Source organism: Enhydra lutris, unplaced genomic scaffold (assembly GCF_002288905.1).
Source record: "Enhydra lutris kenyoni isolate GAN:26980312 unplaced genomic scaffold, ASM228890v2 scaffoldscaffold26, whole genome shotgun sequence".
In the NCBI taxonomy this organism is placed as follows: domain Eukaryota; kingdom Metazoa; phylum Chordata; class Mammalia; order Carnivora; family Mustelidae; genus Enhydra; species Enhydra lutris.
In genome coordinates this window covers 6,175,391-6,195,264 of record NW_019154110.1, presented here as the reverse complement: position 1 = coordinate 6,195,264, position 19,874 = coordinate 6,175,391, and the positions used below count along the sequence as shown (strand labels likewise).

The following is a 19,874-nucleotide window of genomic DNA, read 5'->3' as shown; positions in this document are numbered from 1 at the left end:
TTGGAACGCCAGGGTACAAGGGTAGGAAGGGAAATGGAGGGTGGGTGGGTGGGCTGTCCCTACCATAGGTGGGTGCTGAGGCCCTGGTGGTCACCACCCCTGGGGGAGGTTTCTGGGCCCTGAAGGCAAGAGGAGGGGCATCTGTTGGGGGGCCCTGCTTTGAGGCTGGAGGGAGGCATGGGGCTCAAAGTAGGCACTGTGGGAGGGGGTGTCTTGCATCCACCACCGCCCTGACCTTCACCGTGTCAGGCCCTTTGTTGGCATCTCTGATCCTCAGGGTAGGCCGATAGGTGCTGCTCCCTTGAGGGCTCTGGTCAGTGTGGGGCCCATTATTTCATGTCAAATGGGAGTATTTGCTTACTGAAGAGAGTGTGGGCCTGCTGGAGTTGGGAACACTGCCCCTCACCAGTGCTCCCTCCCAGGCTGTGGTCCCGCCTCTCCCTTCCATCCCACCGCACTTGCCCTTCCCAACTGCCCCAACTCCTGGTTCTAACCACCCCACCCCTGCGCCAGGCCTCGGCCCCAGTCTGCCCTCCCCCAGACACTTCAAATAAACTCAAACAGAAATGCCTTCCCACCAGCCTCCATTACCCGGAAAGTGGAGTTAACTCAGTTATCTCAGGGCCTTCCCCTGAGCTGAGGTTTAGCTCCTGGAAACAAAGCAAAAAAGAGCGGTGCCAGTCAGAAATTCCAGTGTTGTTGCTGTCAACACAACAGACGGTGGCTCATGAGAGGGAGCACTAGCTTTGGAAACCTCATTAGGGAATTCCTAAATGAGGGAGAGAAGAAAGCCTCACCGTAAATGTACCATGAGACCATGGGCAAACCCCACACTCTCTGAGCCTCAGTGTTTCCATCTGTGAAATGGGCCTGGCAACCTACCCACCTCATACCATTTCCTCTAAGGACCAAAGATGATGGATTTGAACGCATGCCAGGCCAAGCAGGCCTCTCCAATGACATCCCGCCGGTCCCACTCTCCTGTATGACTCAGGCCCCCTTTCTGCTGCCGGAAGAGGTCAGGCAGACACCTGTGGTGGGTGCAGGGGAAGGGTGATGTCCTGCCTCCCAGGAGGTCCCCTTGCAGAAACCCCGCAAGGATCTCAGAGGTGATGGTTAAGACAGCTCAGGTCAAGCTCAGGTCCATAGCCAGACTCCGTGACCTCAGAGCTATGAGACTGTGAGCCCATGACCCCCTATCTCTCCCCAAGAGGACCAATAGTGGTCTGGTTGCTGTGCCAGTGAGGACAGCAGGGACTAATGTGGCCCGGCTCTTCCTGTCCCTTGTCCCTGTGAGGTGGGCAGGATGGGGGCTGGGGTCCCAGGCTCACAAAGGAAGCAAACGGACCTCGAGAGGCTGAGACTTTGCACAAGGTCATAGGAAGATACTTCTTAGTACCAAAGTGTCCCATGAGAAGGGGGTTCTGAGGTCAGGAAGTTGGGGACACGCTGGCCCCAGGTCTAAACTTTTAACTAGAGCCTCTGCTGGACTAAGGTGAGGGCAATGTAGGCGCCTTTCCAAACTTGTTTGACCTCCTACCCTGTCTTTGCAGGGCCAGGATTCCTCACTCAGGGTAGGAACCCTGCTCTGGGCACTGCCACGGGCTTCTTGTTTTTTGCACAGAATGTTCAATGGGCTGTTTCCCCAGCAAAATGGAATCTGGGAGAGAGGAGGGCAGGTGACACGTGCCGTCACCGCCAGAGAAGGAGACCTCAGTCCACTTGCCCTGATCCCCATGGCCAGGGGGTTCTTGGGGTTCAGCTCCCACTGCCACCTGCACCAACCTGGGGAGGGAGGCAAGCTGGTGGGATGCCTGCGGGAACCAAGCAGCTTTTCCCAGGGGGAGGAGAAGTGCTGGGGCCCCGAACCTGGGCACTGGGGGCATCATGGGCACAGGGGCTGCCCACATCTGGGCTTTCTGGACCCCACGTCCTCGCTGCTGCATCCATCTCTTCTCATCTGGGGAGGCCCTACATTCCCAGGAGCTGGCCCCATGCAGAGCACCAGGAAAGTTCCTTGGGGCCAGCAGGCTGAAGCCATTGTTCTGACGGAGCTCTTTGCTGGGGTACATTTCTTTTCTGGGCAGCACAGCAGAATAAAGCAGAGACAGGAGGGCTCACCCGTGATTTGCACCCTTGCTCATTACATACACCTCTCAGGGTGCCTGGGCGGATTGGTCAGTTAAGCGTCCGACTCCTGGTTCTGGCTCAGGTCATGATCTCATGGGTTGTGGGATCGAGCCCTGCATGGGGCTCTGGCTCAGTGGGGAGTCAGCTTAGAAGATTCCCTCTGCCCCTCCCCCTGCTCACACATGCATGCTCTCTCTCTCTCAAATAAATAACATCTAAAAAAGAAATAATAATGTATACCTCTCCCCCAAACTAAGTGGATTGGAGCCCTGGGCTGGAAGGAGGAGAGCTGATTTTGGATGGGTCCTACCACCATTCTGGGAGCCCCTGAGGCACCTCACTTCCCCTCACATGGGCCCTTGAAGGGAGAGTTCCTGGCTCCTTTAGTAGACCAGGAAAAGGTTCCGGAGCACGGGGACAGGGAGAGGATGCCAGCATTTGGATCTGGAGCCCGCACGTGCAGAAGCATGGGGGACACTCCCAACCCAGGTGGGCTGAGTCTGGTGGCCAGCGTCTTGCACCTGCATTTTCAAAGGCCTCCCCGGAGTGTCTGATAAAGACACCTGGGAGGGAAATCCTGATTGAATGGGCAGTAGCGTCACACAGCCAGGGACAGCAGGCCTGCAGGCTTTCAGCTTTGAGGCATATGCCCTCTGAGGCTGGTAAGAGGGGCTTGGGGAGCCATGGGGGTAGTAGTCCAGCAGCAGTGGAAGTGGGAGTGGTAGCAAAGCCAGGGCAGACTCTGATCACGGTGGTCACAACCTCTCCAGGGCTGTGATGGGTCCTGGCTGGCTCCCTGGCCAGGCTGAGAGCTTGCTGAATAACACCCAGTAGCAATGGTGACAACGAGATAATGTGACAAGGGGACAGAGACATGAGTGGTTAGTGTGAGCCAGGCGTACGTGCAGTAAGCTATCTATGCATCACAAACTGATAAAGGAGTCTCTCTATTACTGGCCCCATTTTATAGTTGGGGCCACTGAGGCACAGAGAGTAAGGACTTGCTGGGAAGGGAGGGAGCCTGTGTTCCCTCCTGCTGGGTGGTACCGCCTCTTCAGTTCCCTCTCATATCCCTGGTGGCCGTGGCCAGCACAGTGCCCGTCCCAGAGCTGTGCTCACATGTTTCTCCACTATCATGGTCATTGACAACCCAGTGCCCCCACCACACACAGGGGTGGGTGGGGTGGGGCAGCAGATGCACAGGTGTCAGGCTATAACCAGTGCCCTACATCCTCTTGTATATGTCCCTTCAGCCACAGAGGATTCAGAAAAACAGCTCCCCCACATAAAGGGCTTAGCGTGCACCAGTGCTTACCGTACTGTGGGCTTTGCCTCATTCTCTCAGTCCACTGTCAAGGAGATCGGCATTATCATGTCCCCATTTCACAGGTGAGGCTCAAAGATGTACAGAGACTCGGCCCAGGTCACAGAGCCAGCAAGTCACTGGGCCTTGACTTCTGACTCATCCAGCCCCCAGAGCCTGAGTCCTTGACCACAAAGCCCTCGGCCCCCAAACCTTCATCAGGCAGCCCCCAGAGGCAGAGAGGGATTTGCTTACCAAGGGAAGACTTCAGGGCGGAGTTCAGTAGGAGCTAGTGCCCAGGGTCTGGGCTGGTCCCTTTGCACTAACATTTATTCACTCACTCAGATGTTGAAGTAACACTTGCTACACCCTTGCTATGTGCCAGGCTGGGTGCTGGGGGCAGAGCAGTGCATGAACCCAGCTGCTGTCCTATGGTCTGTTTCCCCTGGGGAAACACAGAACCAAACGCCCGTCCTGCTCCTGCTGGGCAGGCTAGGGATGGAGAGTACGGGTGCACTAAGAGCCTGGGTTGCCCTGCAGTCTGTCATCTCTCACTGCCCAGGGTTACTTGCCCCTCACCCCACAGGCATGCCTTGACTTTCCTTTGGGGAACTACACCCTCCCACTCCAGGGAGCTTGGGGCCAGCCTCTGGGGATGGGCTCCTGATCAGGCCTGGCCCATCAGGTCCCCCTTCCATCAATTGGAAAAAGAGCAAACATCACGAACGCATTTAACAGAGAAAGGAAAATAGGACAGGGAGAGGGTGGTCTTTATTAACATGCTAAGGATTATACACCTAAAACCCAGGTGCTAACATCTTACTTAATGGCAGTGATGGACAGTCAGTCCATTTAAAAGAGTAGTAAGAAAAGGATAGTGGGCCCTTGCCTCTGCCAGCCCCACCAACCCTTATACTCACGGGCTCCACCAACTGGTCCCAGACCAGAGCGAGGACACAGGGAACAAGCTCAGCCCCAGCCGGGACTCCCGGCCACCTCTGGCCCCTGGCCTGCTCTGCTCTGCTCTGCGGACAGTCGGTTAGCTTCAACCTGTCCAGCCCCAGGCTCTGCTGCATCTCCCCCAGCTTGCCTGCCTCTGAAGGCTGGAGTCCCCCACCGATCCACAGCCAAGATGCCTGACCTCCTGCCAGCCCTTTTCCTCCAAGTTAGATCGCCTCCCGCAGCAACAGTGGCCTGTTTTTCTTAACTTGCGGCTGGGCCACGTGGTCACCAGCCCAGCATGCCTCACTCCGAAGCCCTCCTGAGTTAGAGCAATGTCCTATGCCCACCCCCGTCCCAACCAGTTTCTAGAAATGCTTGTGACTCCCCTCTAAGAAGCATAAGTAATTGGAGTCATAAATACAAGAAAAGAAGACATACTAAAATAATTGCTTTCTGAAGATGACACGATTGCTTACCTAGAAAATCCAAAGAAATCAACCAGAAAATTATTAGAAGTAATAAATGAGTATATACCAGTGGTGAGTTATGAGATAAATTTACAAAAATCAGTTGCATTCTATGTGCGAGTGACATGCAGCTGGGAAAAAAAAAATCAATGGGAAAAAAGTATTTCATCCTCAGTAGGAACAAGACACATTCAATGTTAAACATTAATTTAGCTTAATTGTAAGACATTTATCTTTAATGTTAATATTTTCCTCCAATTGGGAGAATTAAATATATAGTAAAGATGGCCAATTTAATAAATTTAAAGCAATACCAAATAAAGACCTTGAAAATGTGTCATACACTTAAAAAATCCATAAATGGTGAAGAATATCAGAGAGCATTTTTTAAACGTAACAATGATTGGTGTCTCGATTTTAAAATACTTTATGCCAAAAAAAATTTTACGCCAACTGCTGATCTAAATTTTATGTTGCATTCAAAAACAAAACAAAGATCTCTCTGAGCATCAAAAATAAGAATGGTGGTAATGGATTATAATACACTGGAAAGAAGAGAATCCATGAGTCCCTAGTGGTACTCAGAAAAGATCTTTACTGAATGATATTCCATGTCTAGAAGAAACGACAAAATCGGGAAAAATCACCATTTTGTAACTAGCAATGTAATTTATGCAGGATGCTAAAGCCATTGTGTGAAAAGCTGTCAGGGAACCATATATTTACACTGTCTCCAAGCACCGTCCCCCAGATTGCTCGTTAATTATAAAGGGGAAAAGGTACATTATACTGAAGGGATCGGGCAGGCAGGGCCTTAACCAAGTGATTAAGCTCAATAAGGAGACAAACTGGTTTCATGTGTCTTATGTGATGCTCTGAGAAGTCCACGCTGTCACCTCCCCTTGACAAAAATGCAGGGAAACAATCGGACATATCAGATTATGGGACAGCCTGTAGGACAACTGGCTTGCACTTCAAGGAATACAGGGAGGCTATGAAAGCCCCGCCCCCCAAATCAGAGATAGCTCTAATTTCAAGGAGATGAAAGAGGTGCATGACAAAGCAGATGGAAATGTGATCCCTGATTGGATCCTGGATCAAAAGAGAAAGCAGAGACAGTCTGAGAACAAATGAGGAGATCTGAATGCAGACTGAGTCTTAGATGATGCTGTTGAACTGATAATAGATCTTAAGCAGGACCGTGACACTTGCTTAGGGAGGAGACTGTCCTTGTTCTGACACTCGAGTGTTTCTGGGGGAACGGTCAAGACGGTCAAGACGTCCAAGACGTCATCGCTTACTTAAAATGCTTCTGTGAAACTAAGTAGCACTGAAGTAAGTTACAGATAAACAGATAATCACTGACAGAGTCAATGGAAAAGCCTATGTGGCAAAATGTGACCAGTTGCTGAATCTAGGAAGGGTCTATCTGGGGGCTCATCAGATTCTTTAACTCTTCCTTTTGAACATAAAAGGTGAGAAGAAAAACCAGGAAAGGATAAACAAATCGAATTCAGTTCTAGTTTAGAAATAAATTTAACATATTAATAGAACTGAATGTTGGATGAACTTCATAAAAATTCCAAGTTGGGTGGGGGGCGCCTGGGTGGCTCAGTCTGTTACACATCTGCTTCAGCTCAGGTCATAATCTTAGGGTCCTGGGATCAAGCCCCACACTGGGCTCCCTGCTCAGCGGGGAGTTTGCTTCTCCCTCTGCCCCTCCCCCTGCTCGTGCTCTCCCAAATAAGTAAAATCTTAAAAAGAAAAATATCCCAGGGCGCCTGAGTGGCTCAGTGGGTTAGAGCCTCTGCCTTCGGCTCAGGTCATGATCCCAGGGTCCTGGGATCGAGCCCCGCATTGGGCTCGCTGCTCTGCAGGGAACCTGCTTCCCCTCTCTCTCTGCCTGCCTCTCTGCCTACTTGTGATCTCTGCCTGTCAGATAAATAAATAAAATCTTAAGAAAAATAAATAAATAAATAAATAAAAATCCCAAGTGGGTTAAATAGTTGTACAAATTGGGAGGTTTGGAAAGAAGGCAGCTTATTTATTCTTGCTAGCAATGGGAAGTAAGTTCCTAACACTGTGGGGGAGGAAGAATTTCCTCTGCCCTTCAAGATCCTTCTGGCTGGACTAAAAATCAAATTGACATGAGACAGATTAACAGGAGAAAATCAAATTTCATTTTGTACTTATGGGGAACCCACACAGACATGGAAATTCCACACACAGTCAGGCAAAATGAGGTGTATAGTCATCCTGAACTGAGGAGAGGGGGGTAAGGGTCTGGGGCTTCAGAGGGAGGGAATGAATCTCATAAGAAGATGAAAAAGAGTAAATGTTTGGTAAACAAATGTTTGGGCCACTCAGAAACAATGAGACTGTGAGGACTTTGATCAAAAAGGCCTTGTCAGGTTCCTCCCTGTCTACCATACTCAGTTTGTATCATAATGTAGTTAACTGTGGTGATAGGGGGACAAGATCCTCTATCCAAATTCTTTTTAGGCAATCAGGGGGAGGTAAAGAGCTTTTCCTGAATCTGCTGGGCTCTGATTGTCTTTTAACTCTAAATAATCTTCATGCCAAAGTGGCCCATCTTGGGGCAGCCTGCCCTTGGCCCCTACACTACTAAGAAAATGACAAGTATCATTAGAAATAAAGCAGATAGGATATAATCAAAAAAAGAAATATTCAAATGTAGGGAAATTTTCAAATAATAAAATGTGGTCAATAAATTACAAAAGGAAAGCAACGGTAAGAAAAAAAAATGACAAACAGTTCTGAAAAAATGTAAAAAAACAATTAAAAAATATAAAGATCGGGGCGGGGCACCTGGGTGGCTCAGTGGGTTAAGCCTCTGCCTTCAGCTCAAGTCACGATCTCAGGGTCCTGGGATAGAATCCCGCATCGGGCTCTCTGCTCAGCGGGGAGCCTGCTTTCCCCTGCCCCCACCTGTCTCTCTGCCTACTTGTGATCTCTCTCTCTCTCTGTCAAATAAATAAAATCTTAAAAAAAAAAGATCAAAACAAAAGTTCCTCTTGATTAAACAACATCAAACTGTCATTGAGATGGACACAACAGTTTATGCAGAAGGAAAGACCAAGAACCAAAAGCAACATGGACAAATGGCAAACTCTCCTTAGTGATAAAAAATGAACACATATACGAGTTTGAAATGCTATTACATATCCATTAAACCGGTGGAAATGGATTTAAAACAATACTCAGTGTTGTTGTTGATAGGGAGAAGTAGGCACCCTCATGCAAATCATATCCGAGGCAGAGGAGGGCAGGGAAGGGGACAGACAGGGAGAAACTGATGACCAGACCATTGGACGGCCCCAGAAAGGGGGACCATGAGCCCAAAGGCCTCTGCCCAGACAAGTGGGCAAATGGGCTCTTGACTCCACCCACTCACTCAGTGTCTGGGACATGGTAGCAGATGTCTTCTGGCCTTACCCACTCAGAGTCGTGTTTCGAGAAGCCCACGGCAGAGGCCAGTCCTCTGGCTGGCAGCCAGGCACCAGGCTAGGAACGGAGTCCAGACAGGCTGGGACCCTGGGGACAGTTGGTGTTACTGAGGGAGGCCAGCTCAGTGTGGGGTGCAGGTGCCAAGCTTAGGGGGAGGCCCCAGGACTCTTCTCTCTGGCACCCCCACACCGTCCACTCTCTTGGGGCATCACCTGCGAGCAAAGCTCCCTTTGGGCTCCACCCTCCCCCTACCAGCTCGGGGGCCAGGGGATGGCCGGCCAGCCCAGGTACCTCTCCAGGGGGGCCAGGCTCAGTGAGCTGTGCAGAGTGGATGCAAGTCTGTGGAAACACTGAGAGTGGCTGGTGGGTGGACCAACCCTAGGGCCAGGCTTAAGCAGACAGGTGACATGGTTTCCTTGGGGACTCTGGCCCAGGAAATAGCATTAGGGGGAAAGGGGCCAAACAGCTCCTACACACGGGTCACAGCCACATCTGGGTCACTGCCAAGGGCACAACGTGAACAGTAAGGTAAAAAAAATACAGTTTGGTGCTGGTGACCCTTCTTGTCCTATAAAGTTGACAATATTTGGAGATTTTTTGTTTTTGAGATAAACAGCAGCTGTCCTAGGAGGGACCCCTGAGGGTGAAGGCAGGCCTCACAGGCCACGTGAGCCGTGCAGGTGTGCGAACATCCTCGAGCTGCGCTCAGACCCCATCCCCCAGCCACCTAAGAGGGGGGCACAGGACACACGTGAGATGACACTCTCTCCCGTTCATCGAGCACAGCACTGTGAAGTCCAGGGGACAGCCCGGGAGCCACCCTCGGACCCTCCCCTTCTCTCCATCTCCTCACCCCCTTCCTTCCCGCGCCTGCATGGAGGCAGTAGCTTCCACGTTGGCCGCCTTTCGTTCAGCTCAGGCTACCACAGACGGGTTTGTCTGAAACACAGCAGAGCTACCTTATCCCTCTGTGCCCCCCTCTTCAATATTTCCTCCCCTGCCTCCCTCCCCATCTGGCCCCCACTGCCTGGCAGCTCAGTCCCTCTCCCTCAGGCCATCCATCCCACCCGGCAGGTGTCTCTCCTGGCACAGCCATCCTTCCCATCTGGATTCACCCCACTGTCACCCCCGGGACGCTTTCCTGTCCCCAGGCAGAGTGAGTCTCCTGTCTTCACAGGCAAGCCCTGCGGGACGAGTCTCCAGCTCTGCCTGGGGTGGTAAGGGGAGCCCCGACTTCCCTCAGAGAATGCCCCCCTGACACCCACACCCAGGGCGGAGTCCCTCAGGGAAGGAACCCTATCCTAATCACCGGTATGCGCTCTAGCCCCCAACCGGCCTAGAGCAGGTGCCCAAAACGATCCCTGAAAGAATGAAAATGGACAGCCCACCCCGAAAACTGACTTAGTGGTAACAGTGATATGAACGAATACTTACGACATCTACTCTGTGTCATGGGGTTAAGAGCTCGCTAATATCATCCCTGCCTTATGGGTGAGGCTGAGCCAGCGGGAGGTTGGGTAACTTTAATTCACAAAGCTGGAAAGTAGACCAGCGCCCGAAGTCTGCGTCCTCACTGAATGTGACAGTGGCCTGGCCTGAATGGAGATGCTGGAGGGACATGGATGCACGGGGAGCAAAAGGAGGTCAAGGCTGGCTGGGGCCACAGGGCTTTGGTGGCCGAGAAGACGAAGGAGCCTGGAGAACAGGCACAGGGCACAGGTGGGTGTCCTGTTTGGGAGCCCGGCCCGGGCCCCTGCCCTATGCCCCTGGGGGGCTGCAGAGGATGGCGGAGGGGCACCTGGCAGGAAACCCACGTGAAGGAGTGGAGATGCGCGATTTGCCACCCTCTCTCTGCCCTAAAACCTCAGCTCCAGCTGCCACCTGCCCTCCCATCACAGCCAGGGCAGCCCGGCCTGCAGGGCCCACTCGGGGCTCCCCACAGCAGCCCTCGCCTCCCTGCAGATTATAGACCTGCTTCTAATTATGGCTCCGGCCAGGTGCTGCTCCAGCCCCTGAACCGAGGCCACCCCCAATTTAGAAAGCCAGACAAAGCCTTGGATTTGAGGTTTCTCCAATGTCAAATTTCTGAAACTCCAGTCGGATCGTTCTCCCCAGACCCTGACCGTGGAAGACCGTGGAGGCGCTAAGGAGGCCATGTGAGAGCCCGACAGACCTGGGTTCCTGTGCCAGCCCCTCCACTTACTCTGGGACCCTGGGCAACTCCCTTTGCCTCTCCGGTTCTTAGGGCTGTATTCCAGGATGAAAGAGAACGAGAGCTATGAAGGCAGACTGCACAGATCATCTCTCCCTCCCTTCCAACCACAGAGAAGTCACTAGTGGCTGCAGGAGAACGTCTGGCAGGGAGGCCCATGCCTGGAAAAGTACCAGGCAGAGGAAAGGGGTCAGAGGTGCGCGCTAGGATGGAGAGCAGGAGGGATGCCAACAAGGGTCATGGAGTAGGTGGCCTGGAGAAAGAATGCCAAGAGGCACCATGCTGGTCTTTCCTCCTTATCTCCAGTTCTCAGAATATGACCCCCCTTTCACAGATAAGGAGACAGGTCTATCCATCATAATAAGCACCTTTGCAATAACCTAGGTTTTCACATCTTACAGTAAGGCCTCAGCCCTCTGCAGACCCAGTGCCCAATGCAGGAAGTGAGAAATCAAAACCAGCTAGCTCCAAAGCGGGTCGGGAGGGGGAAGGTGTCGCTGCCCATCCACAACTCCGTAAGGTCACCAGCTGGCCCCAGCCCTCACCCTCCCTGTCCTGGCCGAGCCTTTTCCCCATACGGCCACATGTCACTCCCTAAAAATGCCAGTCCCCAGCCCTGGCGTGGCGGACACTTGGAAATGCTGGTTGGACGGTGAATGGACAGGCAGGGGAGGCTGGTGGAAAGGTGGGTGAACAGATGGACGGACAAACGGAAGGCCGTGTGACAAATGGGTGAGTGGATGGGTCGATGGCAAGGCAGATGTTTGGATGGTTGGATGAGCAGGTCCCCAGCCTGCATGTTGACGTGGGTGCCCTGTCAAAGGTGCAGGTGGGTGTTCAATGGATGGGGAGAGGGAGGGATGAGCAAAAGACTGGAGCTCCGGGAGACAAACCTCAGCTCACTGTGTGAGAGAGGACTCAGCCAGAGCCTTGTCAGGACAGAACGGGCTTGCCTAGGGAGGCAGTGAGGCCCCCACTCTTGGAGGAGCTGTTCTAGCCACGTGGGCACTGAATGTGCCCCAAACTCCCCGCTTTTGGTTTTTGTTTTGGTATAAATCGGTCCTCTGATTTACTTGTCTACCTTGCCCAGGTGTGTACTGGACTTAGATTGGGATCTTCCTGGGGACAGCGGCCACCAGAGGCTGATGGGCAATCAATCTGCCTGCTTCTGGAGGAAGCTGGGCATCTCCCTTGAGTGACCCCCGGGGTGGTGGAGTGGTGGTCCTAAGGTATGTCTCTGGGGTGGGCCCCTAAGGATCAGAAGATGCAGGGGGTGGGGGAACAGCATAGAGCCCCAAGTCTCATTAGGGGATGGCTCCAGGCAGGGTCCACTGGAGGGGGCCGGCAGTCATGTCGACAGCACGTTCAAGCAATGAGCTATGGCACTGGTCAGCTCCTACCCTGTGCAGGGAGGAGGCAGGGAGGAGCCCTCAGATGGATCAGCGGGCCGATGAGCAGTCGGCCTCCCAGACAGAAGATGGTGAGACGAGAAGATAAGATGTCCAAGCTAGCCCAGCAGAGGCCCTGGGGCCCCAGCCTGTGTCTGTCCTCTAAAGGGGGACTGAACCACAGCTGAAGCAGGTTCTTCCCTCAGAAAACTTGTCTGCTGTGGGCAGTGGGACAGAAGGTGTGGGGGGTGAAGGGGAGGGGGGGAGGGAGGGAGGCAGGGGCTGGCCAGCAGGAGCAAGCCTGAGGCGCATTTCTTGGACTCATCTGCCCGGCACTGGCCGGCCGGGCACATCTCCTGACTCCTCACCCAGCCTGCCTCCCGCTTTCTTCTTCCCCAGCCAGCACATTCTCAAAATTCTCTCCGTCTCTCACACCCGACTTCCCGCGCGGGCTCTTGTCTCCAAATCCAGCTGCTTCTCTCCTGCTGCTGCTGCCCTGCTCTGTGCCTCCAGCATCTCTTGCCCAGCCCGGCTCCCTTCGCTCCTTTTGCCTGCTGCATCTCTAACCCCCAGGTCTGCTCCTGCCTCTGCCTGGGTCAGCCACCTGCGGACATCTGCGGGGGCAGCCGGTCCCCCACATCATGCCATGTTCCACCTCCATGTCCCCCTGTGACAGAAGAGGATTCCCGCAGTCATTCTAGGGGTAAAAATCTTCCTTTGGGGTGGCGCCTGGGTGGCTCCGTCAGTTAAGCGGCTGCCTTTGGCTCAGGTCAAGTCCCACCTCGGGCTCCCTGCTCAGTGGGGAGCCTGCTTGTCCCTCTCCCTCTGCCTCTCCTCATGCTGTGCTCTCTTTCTCTCTTGCTCACTTGCTCTTTCTCTCTCTCTCAAATAAATCTTTAAAAAAAATCCTCCTTTGGTTTTGTCTCTGTACTTTGTTTCTTCCTTGTACCTCACACCACCTGATGGCCATTTTTACGTCCTTGCCTGTCTCTCTGGCTCCAGGCCACCCTGGTTTCCCAGTGCCTGGAAGAGTTTTGGCATATAGTAGGCACGCAAGATGTTAATGGAGAGAAAAAAATTTTTTTTAAATCCTGGAAACATATATTAAGACAACCTCCACATCCAAAAGGTATTTCCATTAAGACAACGCTATCAAAATTTCAAGGCTTTCACCCAAACTGCATGCGCGCGTGGAGGAGACAGCGGTTAACGCACTCGTGACGCTCGTTCTGTTTCCAGGTCAGCAGGCACTTCCCCCATCCCTCCTTAGCCCCACTGGCCCAGCTCTAGCTGTCATTCCAGGCTGGCCGTCAGCCTCCCGTTCTGTGCCAGTGGGACTGCTCGGGGCCTGGGGTGGAGCTCACTGCTGGCAGGGTGGGCCCACAGGGCCCATGGGAGCAGGAGGAAGAGGATCCCCCTTCCTTCGTACACTTACTGAGGGGTCTGGCAGGAACCTCGCCTGCCAAGTCTGTGAAATGGACCCAGGAACGCGGGTGCTCCAGCTGGCACCAAGTTGCACAGGGTCGGTCACCAGCCCCAAATCTGCACTGTCCTTCAAGGCCGGGCTGCTGACCCGTGCAGGTGGCAGTGGAGGAGGAGGGATTTCTCAGCCATCCGCCCCCCTACCCACCAGGATCCCGGGGTCCCCCTCTCACCCCACCATCCCGGGGAGGCATGTGGGGACCCTCGACCACAGGTGAAGCACTGCTCCCTAGGGCCCTGTTTCCACGCCCCGCCCTCCTTTCTCTTTCTTTGCTTCTTTGGTTCTCTCCCTGGAGCCGAGAAACATTCCTGGGCCTCAGAGTTGGGGCCAGGTCTGACCGTCATCCTGCCTGCCCAGGCTGGTAATTCGGGGCCCTACAGCAACCACGTGGGAAAGGGGTAAGTCCCACTTCCCAAGGTGAAGGCCCAGCACCCACGGGGAGCTCGGACTCTCCAGCTGCTGGAACTACACTGATGGCACAGCTTGCTGTTCGGGAGGCCCGAGTCTAGCCCCTGTTGGGCAGCCGACCACATCTGCCCACAAGCAAGTCCTCCGCTACCTGGAGCTTTCTTCTTCTCTGGAACCCAGTATCTGGGGAAGGAAGCTCGAACCCACAGAGGTGCGCCCCATGGACGCGGCCACTTCAAGGATGTCTGACGAGATGGACCAGCCCCGTGGGCTGTCTTCACACGCCCCTCCACCCAGCAAGCCAGACCATGGTGCCGGCAGGTCAGAGGCCTGAGGGTGCCACACCCCAGCTAGGGCTTGTCCTCCTTCCCCCATTCCTAGAGCTCGGTCCCTTGCACTCGCCCCTCATGCCTGAGGGACCACATTCTCGATGGAGCACCCAGCAGGAGCAGAAGCACAGGAAAAGAGAAGGTCTCTCTGGCCCACTCCTGTTCTGCTCCCCCATCATGGGCCGCAGATGCCCCACCTGTTCTTTGAAGCTCAGAGGACCTAGGTCTTCCTTCTGGTCTGTCGGCTCTGCCATCTGAAGCATGTCCCCATTAGGGCGAGGCACATAAAGGGGGCCTATTCACCAATAAAGCCTTGAATCATTCCCCACAGGAGTGACTGGGGGACCTCTGCCAACTCTGTCTGCCACTCCTGCCCAAGTCCAGACCCTCTTCCTCTCTGAGCGTATGTCACAGTCTTCTGCTAGAGCCAGCCTCTGTTCTCAGGCACACAACTGATCATGCTGCCCGGCATCTCCCACTGTCCGCTGAGAATGGCTGAGCCTTTCCTGACCTCGCTCCTCTCTTCCTATCCCTTCCCTACCTCCCAAGCTCCAGCCACAGATACGGCAGACAGGGCTGCTTCTTCCCCAGCAGCCAATCCCCTCTCCTGGGCAGAACTCAGTTTTAATTCAGGAATCCCCTGCCCCTGGCAGCCCACAAATCTGGGGTGGGTCCCCTGAACACCACCCAGGGCTGGCTCCCAAGGAGTCTTGTCCTACCCCAGCCCTCCAACTCCTCTGCCAGCTCAGAGATCCAGGCAGCACCAGCATGTCTCTCGTGGTGTCGTGAGTGTGGGGTTTACCTGGGGACTGAGGGAGCCCCATCAGGACCCTTATTTCATCTCCTGCCCAATATGAACGAGGAGCCCCATGTCCCAGTGGCCTCTGGCCATAGCCAGGGCAGCAACAAAGAAGGGGGAAATTATAGAGTAGTCCTGGTTGGCTAAAGCTGACTTACCCCCCCGAGACAATGAACAGCACCCTTTTGGACACTGGCCCCCATTCCTAGCAGGAAGGACAAGCCCATGGTTCAGAGGAGCTGGTGCTGTGTTAACAGAGGGCAGAGATACCACTCAACTACTTTCGCTTCCAATCTTTCTAGCAAGAAGGAGGGTCTTCGAACTGGAAAAAGGACAAGAATGTATGGCAGGGAGTGGAGTCCATCTCTGGTTGCTTTCAAGGTCCTCTGTCCTCAGAATGCTGGACGGTTTGCAAGAGGAGCTGGCCAATCCGAGCCAAACAAGGAGGGTGTGCTGAGAGCACCACAGACTAGTCCCAGACCTTGACCTCAATCGCAGAGAACCCCGGGCCCAGAACAGCCTCGCGAAGGCGCCTGCAGGTGTTTTGAAGACAATCAAAACAAGAGCAGCAGCAGTCCTGACCATGTGCCTATCCACAGACCCTGGACTAAGCACATCCACGGGCGCTGGTCCAAGTTCCACCATAACCCAGTGGAACGGGGACTATTATCATCCCCACTTTACGGATGAGTAAACAGAGGCCGAGAAAGGTTAGGGAAGATAAAAAAGCAAGACATAAGAAGCCAACATGGGAGTGCCTGGGTGGCTCAGTGGGTTAAAGCCTCTACCTTCGGCTCAGGTCATGGTCCCAGGGTCCTGGGGTCGAGCCCCGCATTAGGCTCTCTGCTGAGCAGGGAGCCTGCTTCCTCCTCTCTCTCTCTCTCTGCCTACTTGTAATCACTGTCTGTCAAATAAATAAATAAAATCTTAAAAAAAAAAAAAAAGAAGCCAACATGGTTTCAGACCATAGTTCTACGTACTTGTCATAATCTGTCTGCTCCCACACATTAGGAACTTTCAGGATTTGAACAGTGGTGTTTCCCCTCATCTTTGCATTCTTTAAAAGGTCAACCTTTGTGTCTCAATTTCAGGTACTCATGTTTTTATCCAATTTTCTTTTCTTCTCTTTTCTACTATGATTCCTAAGCCAATAAATCAGGGGGATGCCAGAGGCCAACCTCCTATATACATAATACCATTACTAATTCAAGTGTGTACTTTTTCCAGACTTCCTTAGTTTTTATCTAATATCCTACCCTTATTCCAGGATCCCACTTACGTTACATTTAGTTATGTCTCCCTAGGCTCTGTGTGGCTGTGACAGTTTCTCAGACTTTCCTTGGTTTTGATGACCTTGACAAATTTGAGGAATACTGATCAGGTGTTTTGCAGAATATCCCTCAGTTGGGGTTTGTCTGACATCTTTCTCGGGACTAGATGGGGGTTATGGGTTTTGGAAGGAAGACCGCAGAGGTAAAGAGCCACTTATGACATCACATCAGGGGTACACCCTGTCTACATAACTTATCACTGTTGATGTTGACCTTGATTGTGTGGCTGAGGTAGTGCTTCTCAGGCTTCTCTGCTGGCAAGTTACTCCTCCCCCCTTTCCATACTGTGCTCTTTAGAAGGGGGTCACTTGCACATCTGACACTTCACTTACAGGGTGGGGACTTACACGCTACCTCCTTGATAGGGAATTATTTATATAAATGATTTCTTTTGTATGGGAAAGTCACCTAGTATTTATTTATTCATTCATTCAACCATTTACTTATATTAGTATGGCCTCACGGTTGTTGTTTTTTAATACTTCGCAACCTAGTATATTTTGATGTGTGCAAAGGATTCTGGCATCCCTGGTGTTCTGGGGGGTAGTTGGTAAAATGTGGGTGACCAACTCTGAGAGGTTCACTGAACCCCCATATCTAACAAACAACAGTTTTCCACCGTTGAACACCAGTGGGTTGGGGAATCAGGGTCTCCACCTAATTTTTGAACAAATGAAATAGAAACTGCTCAAGCACATAGAATTTTGAAGGGATCCCTACCTGTGGAGAAATGACTTTCCTCCCTGTCATCAGTAGGGCAGCAAAATGTTTGTCTGTGGGTCTCAATCAACAATACAGGGTGAGGAGAACGGCCCCTACTAGGCCCTGTCCGTGGTCCTGCCCTGTGTTTACAATCAGCCTGCGGACTCAGACATAAAGCACCTGCTTCTCCAACCAGCAGGCAGCATAGCATTTGAGAGTGTCAGAGGTAGGAATTTAAATTCTATTGTCTAATTCAATGGGATGAAATGAACAAGATGAAGTTTAATAGGAATAAGGGCCAAGTAACAGGTTTCAATTCAAGAAATCACTGACACAGACAAGAGGCCTGATCTCTTCTACAAGTCAGGATTATTAAAAAGATAATTCCTGGAGCTGCCTGGGTGGCTCAGTGGGTTAAGCCTCTACCTTCAGCTCAGGTCCTGATCTCAGGGTTCTGGGATCAAGTCCCACATTGGGCTCTCTGCTAGGCAGGGAGCCTGCCTCCTCCTCTCTTTCTCTACTTGTGATCTCTCTCTGTCAAATAAATAAAATCTTAAAAAAAAAAAAGATAATTCCTTTTTTAGAAAAGGAATTGCAGTAGAGTGGAGAGGCCTAAGGGGCCCAACAACTGAGGCATCGCACAGCTCAAGAGAAAGGAAACTGGCTTAAACAAAACAGCAAAAATTGACATTTTGGGGCCAAACAGAGAAATGTGAATAAGGTCTGCATGTTAAATGAGATGAAAATTTACTGAAGTAGAAAGTGCTGATCATTTACTGGAAAAAAAAAATCAGGTTACAAAACAGTATGCACAGCATGATCTCATTTTATGAGGGAAATCTACATACAGGCATAGAAGCAGGGCTGGAAGGATGTGACCAAGGTGTCACAGCAGAGCTGCCTGGGAGATGGGAACATAATACTTTTATGTTTGCTTGCTCATATTTCTAATTTCCTACTGTGCATATAAACCACTTCTGTAATAATATAAGATTATGCTATAAAAAGAAGGAAATTGTGACCCTTCTCCAGGATTGAGGGGAATCCTGGTGTGGCAGAAGTTTCTAAAAAAGATCTTGGGGGTTATGGGTGCCAGAAAGACAATATGAATGGAAAGTGTGGTCCACCAGGCAAAAAGGCAGCCTCACCTTGAACACCTGCAGTTGTGTTAGGTGCTGGAATGAGAGCGGTCCTGCAGTTTTCCTGACCCAGGCCCTCTGTGCTATTACTATGAAAACTGAGTCACACAATTAGTAGATGGCAGCTCCAGGACCATAAGCCACAGATCTGGCCCCTGCTGGTCATATGGAAATGGCTGGCGCTTCAGGAACGGGGGTATTCGACCTGGAGGAGCAAAAATGGGAAGGAGTGGATGGGAAGGAGTGAAGGGGGCAGGAGAGCTCTTTTCAGATATTTAAAGGCTGCCCCATAGAAGAGAGACCCATGTGCGGCCCCGTGCCGAACGGTAATGACTGTGACAAGTGGGTTTGGCTCTAAGAATGCAGGAGGGAGAAATTTCCAACAACAGTAGTGGTCCAGCTCGGGGATAAGGTGGTGGTGCCTGCTGGGGACTCAGGTGGCCTCAGAGGGCGCCGCTGTGAGGGTTTGCCTTTGGGGAAGGGGAAGGATCACGACTGCTGCAGGAAATGTGGGCTCCAACAGGAACCACAGCACTGAGCTTCCTGGGACAGGGTACCTGGTTCTCAAACTTGATACCTGCCTCATCGTCTTTCACCTACTGCTCCCAAACCCTGGTCATAGAAGGGGGCTATGGAGAGATGATTATCTCTCATCTCCCCTCCACTGGGTGACAGAGAGGCATGGGTCCGATCTAACCTCATCCTGGCTTCTCCTGTGGACTAGGCCCGAGGTGCTCCAGGAACGAATACCAGTCAGTGGCCCGCCTGAGACCCTGGGCCCCCATACTCCCCATGCAGAGCCTGAGGCCTTAAGTGGCCTTGGAAACTCACTAGGCAGGGCTTCTGTTCCCAGGAGAAAACCGGAGTATGTGGGAGTGGGCAGTGACAGGAGGGTGGGTGCCCTGCCCTGCCTCCCAGACAGAGCCACCAGTCCCGGTGCCCATGGCACAAGAAGACACTAGCCGATGGGGGCATTTATTCATATCCCTTTGCCCACCCCCTCTGCCAACACCCACCCTCTGATTCTTGCCCTGATAACAACCAACAGAACTCTTGCTTTTCCCAGATAGACGCGACCTACCACGGAGACACTCTGCAAGCTTGGCTCCAGCGGGCCTGCGGCAGCGAACACCGCCAGGTGCCCACCATGCCTGCCCATCCTAGCCCGAACGAGGGTCACCGGGGTCGTCATCCTTCCCTGGGCGGGGTTGGTGCCGTCAGGCAGCAGAGCGCCCCTAGTTGGCCCCTCCACCCACTGGCTGAGGCCCAGCGGGGCGCACGCACCAGCCCCCACCCCGCGTCCTGGAATTCCGTTCCCACAGACCCGGGGCGGCCCGGAGGCCGGGTTCTGACAGCTCCTGCCCCCCCAAACATGGGGTGGGTTCTCACACCCATCAGAGGGACCCGCACTGCGGGGGAGGGAAGGTGGGCAGGGAGGCCACCCTGGGCTGTGGGGGAGAGCGGGGGTCCCACCAGGGCCGGGGATCGGGGGGTCCCGGGGGGACGGGGCGCCCACTCGGGCGGGGTTAGGGGCTGCCGCCAGCGGGGCCCGTCCTGGGCAGGCTGAGGGCAGGGACGCTGGCGGGGCCCGGGGACGCGGCGCGGCGCCCTTACCTCTTCGCCTTGGCCGAAGCGCAGCCCCAGCGCCGCGACGCGCTCCACGCGCAGGAAGCCGTCGGGGTCGCGGCCGCACACCTCGAACACCTCGCGCAGGCGGCGCACGGAGCGCAGCAGAGCCGCGGGGGCGCCCGCCCAGCCCGCGCCGCCCGCCAT

The 19,874-nt window shown here is 53.3% G+C and overlaps 1 protein-coding gene across 1 annotated transcript in view; it reads right to left on the bottom strand.

Annotated features, from left to right (window-relative positions):
• Window positions 1-19,874, bottom strand: part of LOC111151534 (RAB11 family interacting protein 4) — a 111,246-nt gene extending 91,372 nt beyond the window's left edge. Inside the window, exon 1 of the mRNA XM_022509591.1 lies at window positions 19,716-19,874. Within this exon, the coding sequence (XP_022365299.1) occupies window positions 19,716-19,874 (159 nt within the window). The remainder of the gene's footprint in view (window positions 1-19,715) is intronic.